This window comes from Egretta garzetta, unplaced genomic scaffold, assembly GCF_000687185.1.
Source record: "Egretta garzetta isolate BGI_Z169 unplaced genomic scaffold, ASM68718v1 scaffold448, whole genome shotgun sequence".
NCBI classification, from domain to species: Eukaryota; Metazoa; Chordata; class Aves; order Pelecaniformes; family Ardeidae; genus Egretta; species Egretta garzetta.
In genome coordinates this window covers 1,902,450-1,905,679 of record NW_009260497.1, presented here as the reverse complement: position 1 = coordinate 1,905,679, position 3,230 = coordinate 1,902,450, and the positions used below count along the sequence as shown (strand labels likewise).

Below are 3,230 nucleotides of genomic sequence, written 5' to 3'. Positions count from 1 at the left end.
GATGGGTGGGTGCTGCCAGGAGAGAAGCATGTTAAACCCAACATATTAAGCTAGTTAAACAATTCGTTTTCAAGTATATTTTATAGTGGCCATGTGGAAGAACACGCTCTCTCACTGGATGTGGAGATTCCTTACAAATATTACTGGGGTGGCACATCCGTGGGAGGTGATGGCCATCTCAGGGGTCTTGGCCCTACAGCAAGCTCCCTGGGCACTGATGGGAGGGAGAGGGGTCTTGGCAGCCTGGTGCTGCTCCCTCTGGAGGCCTTCAGGAGCATCTACGGGGAATGTAGGTACTTCACCACGACCCGAGCACTTGGCACCTGAAACGGTGTCTTGAATGACATGCACGGAAATGGCGGAAGGGACACCACGTGAAATTACTGCACTCAGAAAGGGTTGCAAACCCGTACTGAAGTCAGGCTTAAAATAGCAAATCTCTGCCTTAGGTCTTCCCTTCCAACTGCTGCATTTAAGTTGTGCACATGCTGGATACGACCTCTCTTTTTGGGTAGGCATGGGTAACCCATCCCAGAGATGGATTTGTGCCAGGACAGCTGATGGCAATAAGGGTGATGGGACTTACCGGCACTAAGTGTGGTGTATTCGTAAGGGTCTGATAGGAAGTGGGGCAGGGTAACCAGGAACGCTCCCAGCGCCAGCAGCAGCCCCCCCACACCGATCACCCGCGGGCGGTGAACTCGGCTGCCAAAGTAGCTGACGAAGATGATGAGGACCACGTTGCCAATCTGGAAAGGGCACAGCGAAATGGGGAGAACATTGGAAGACGCCAGGGAGGAAGTCAAGACTCTATAACAGGTCCCCCAGGACCGTGTCTGGGTGGGTGGAGAGCTCCCTTATCAGGTGGTGTTCGATCCCCTCAAGAGCCCTTCACCCTGCACGTTCCCAGCAAGTCAGTGCTTCCTTCTCATCAAACTCCTTGGCTTCTGTTGCCTGTGTGCATCTCTTGCTGTCACAGACGGCTGGGGCATTTTCCAGCACCCACACGTGCCCCCTGCCCCATAGGACGTGCTGTAAACTAACAATTCTCCCAAACACAGCAAGAAATGAAGCATCTTGCCTCCATTCCCATGACTCCAAGCAGGCATGAGCCTACAAAGTCCAGCTCATTGCAAATGTTTGTGACTCTGGACATTTTCAACTGCAGATATGATGAGCTAAAAAAAAAAATTAAAATTAAAACATGCAGCTTAGTCATGCAAGGGGGCAAACACCATAAAATCACCATTACATGGGCTTTGTCAGCTTGGGACAAGCTAAACATTATTTTAACCTCAGCATGTATGGCTAAGAATACTTTCTATTTATGTTTACATGGGCTCCCTTGTTTGTCTCTCTGTGGTTTTTCTTCTTGGAATTGCCGCAGCTGCCGATGTGAAAAGATTGCGGTCCTGGACAAGCAAGAGGAGCTCACACAGAGCTGGAGTAAAGTGCAGAAATCCCTCTCACAAGGCAGCAAAATAAAGATATATCAGTTGTCTGAAAGTTGTTATTCTTCAACAGTATGGCCTATGTCCCGTTCCAATCCTTTTCACTTTATCTTCTTGCAGTAACAGACTGCTCTACGTGATGTTTGCTTTGGTCTTACTTTTTCCAGGCATTAAGTCTCATAAGTAGAAGCAATTTCTCCAGCAGATGAGGAGCACATGGGTTCGGTGTATCACCACTGTGGGTGGTGGGATACTCTGAAGGGCTTAATTATACCAGTTGAGGATTAACAACGTTACAACTGTCCATAACGGGTCTCTTTGCATGGTTTGGACCTAGCCACAATCAGTGGGAAATCCTTCATTGGTCTCAAAAGGCCCTGAACTGGTCTTTTTAATCTTGGACCTAGGTGCTGGTTGGGGTAAGACCTGGGCATTTAATTCCCCAAGGACCCAGGAGGATTCCCAGTGCTCAGCCTCTTGGTGGAGGATCCCATGTGAGAAGACCAGCTATATGCAAGGTGGGCTGCCACGAAGCACTTGGTGTCTTCAAAAGAAAGGCTCTCCCAGCAGGTCTTCTCCTATTTGACCTTGAAGAGCTACCAGAAAGGATAAAATTAATGACAATGTGAACTAGAAAACTTATTCCAGATCAGAAAGTGTCTGTGGGAAAATCCTTGGGCAGCTCAGCAATATGATGCCAGTGAAAGTCAGTCCTTTGCCACAGGGCCTTCAGGAGCTGGGACCACTGAAGAAGGGTGGTAGATCTTGCAGACACTGCTGGCCAAGGTCTCCTTTCAGAGAAAGCTGGGAATGGCTTGGGCCAGGGTCATTCCTAAAGCTGATGAGACACCTATGAAAACATACTTTTACTGGAACTTGCTCACAGAGCTGTTGCTGTGTGGGTCCTACTCATAATAAAATGCTCTTCTTCACAAAAGCTGGAAGAACTGTGACCAAAGGAGAAGAATCACATTGTGTGTGTCCCAGTCATGTCTCTGCTGGAGATGTATGGCATCCCAGGGTGGAGTTGTCTCCTCTGATGCAACCTGCTTTCTGCTGCTGCCCTCCAAGGCCACGTCCTCACCACCTAAACCTACCTTCAACCTCCCAGCATGTGGTACAGCAAGAGTGAATTGTGAAGAGGTGCCAAGTGTACAGCAACATCTGCTACATCCAGCACATGTAGGCATGGATGAGGAAGCGCTGAGTGTGAACAACCCTAAGACCCTATTTGGGGAAGGTCTCCCCGCATTCTAGCCACGCCTGGGGGCCCCCGCGCAAGCATCTCACCCAGTTACCTCATGCAAGCTGGAGATGAAACCTGAAGAAAGGCTGGAAAGCCCAAAGCGCTTCTCAATGGTGGTGAGGCTACTCTTGAAGTTGGCACTGTAGAGGAGCTGGGAGAGCTGGAGAAGCCCATGGCACAGCACAAACACCTGCGGGGAAAAAAAATATGTGCCAACTCAGTTAGTACCCTGCTGATGTGTAACTGCTGGAGACCATACACAAAACTGGGAGGAGTGGCTGATACGTCAGAAGGCTGTGCTGTCAGTCAACGGGACCTGGACAGGCTGGAGAGTTGGGCGGAGAGGAACATGATGAAATTCAACAAGGGCAAGTGTCGAGTGCTGCACCTGGGGGGGTGTAACCCCAGCACCAGTACAGGCTGGGGGCTGACCTGCTGGAAAGCAGCTCTGCTGAGAGGGACCTGGGAGTCCTGGTGGATGACAAGCTGACCATGAGCCAGCAGTGTGCCCTTGTTGCCAAGAAAGCCAATGG

The 3,230-nt window shown here is 50.0% G+C and overlaps 1 protein-coding gene across 1 annotated transcript in view; it reads right to left on the bottom strand.

The window, feature by feature from the left end:
• The window catches only part of SLCO2A1 (solute carrier organic anion transporter family member 2A1), a 33,004-nt gene that overhangs the window by 15,580 nt on the left and 14,194 nt on the right, over window positions 1-3,230 (bottom strand). Inside the window, exons 2-3 of the mRNA XM_009644433.2 lie at window positions 2,750-2,887; window positions 587-749 (exon numbers count right to left, since the gene is read on the bottom strand). Coding sequence (XP_009642728.2) covers window positions 587-749; window positions 2,750-2,887 — 301 coding nt within the window. The remainder of the gene's footprint in view (window positions 1-586; window positions 750-2,749; window positions 2,888-3,230) is intronic.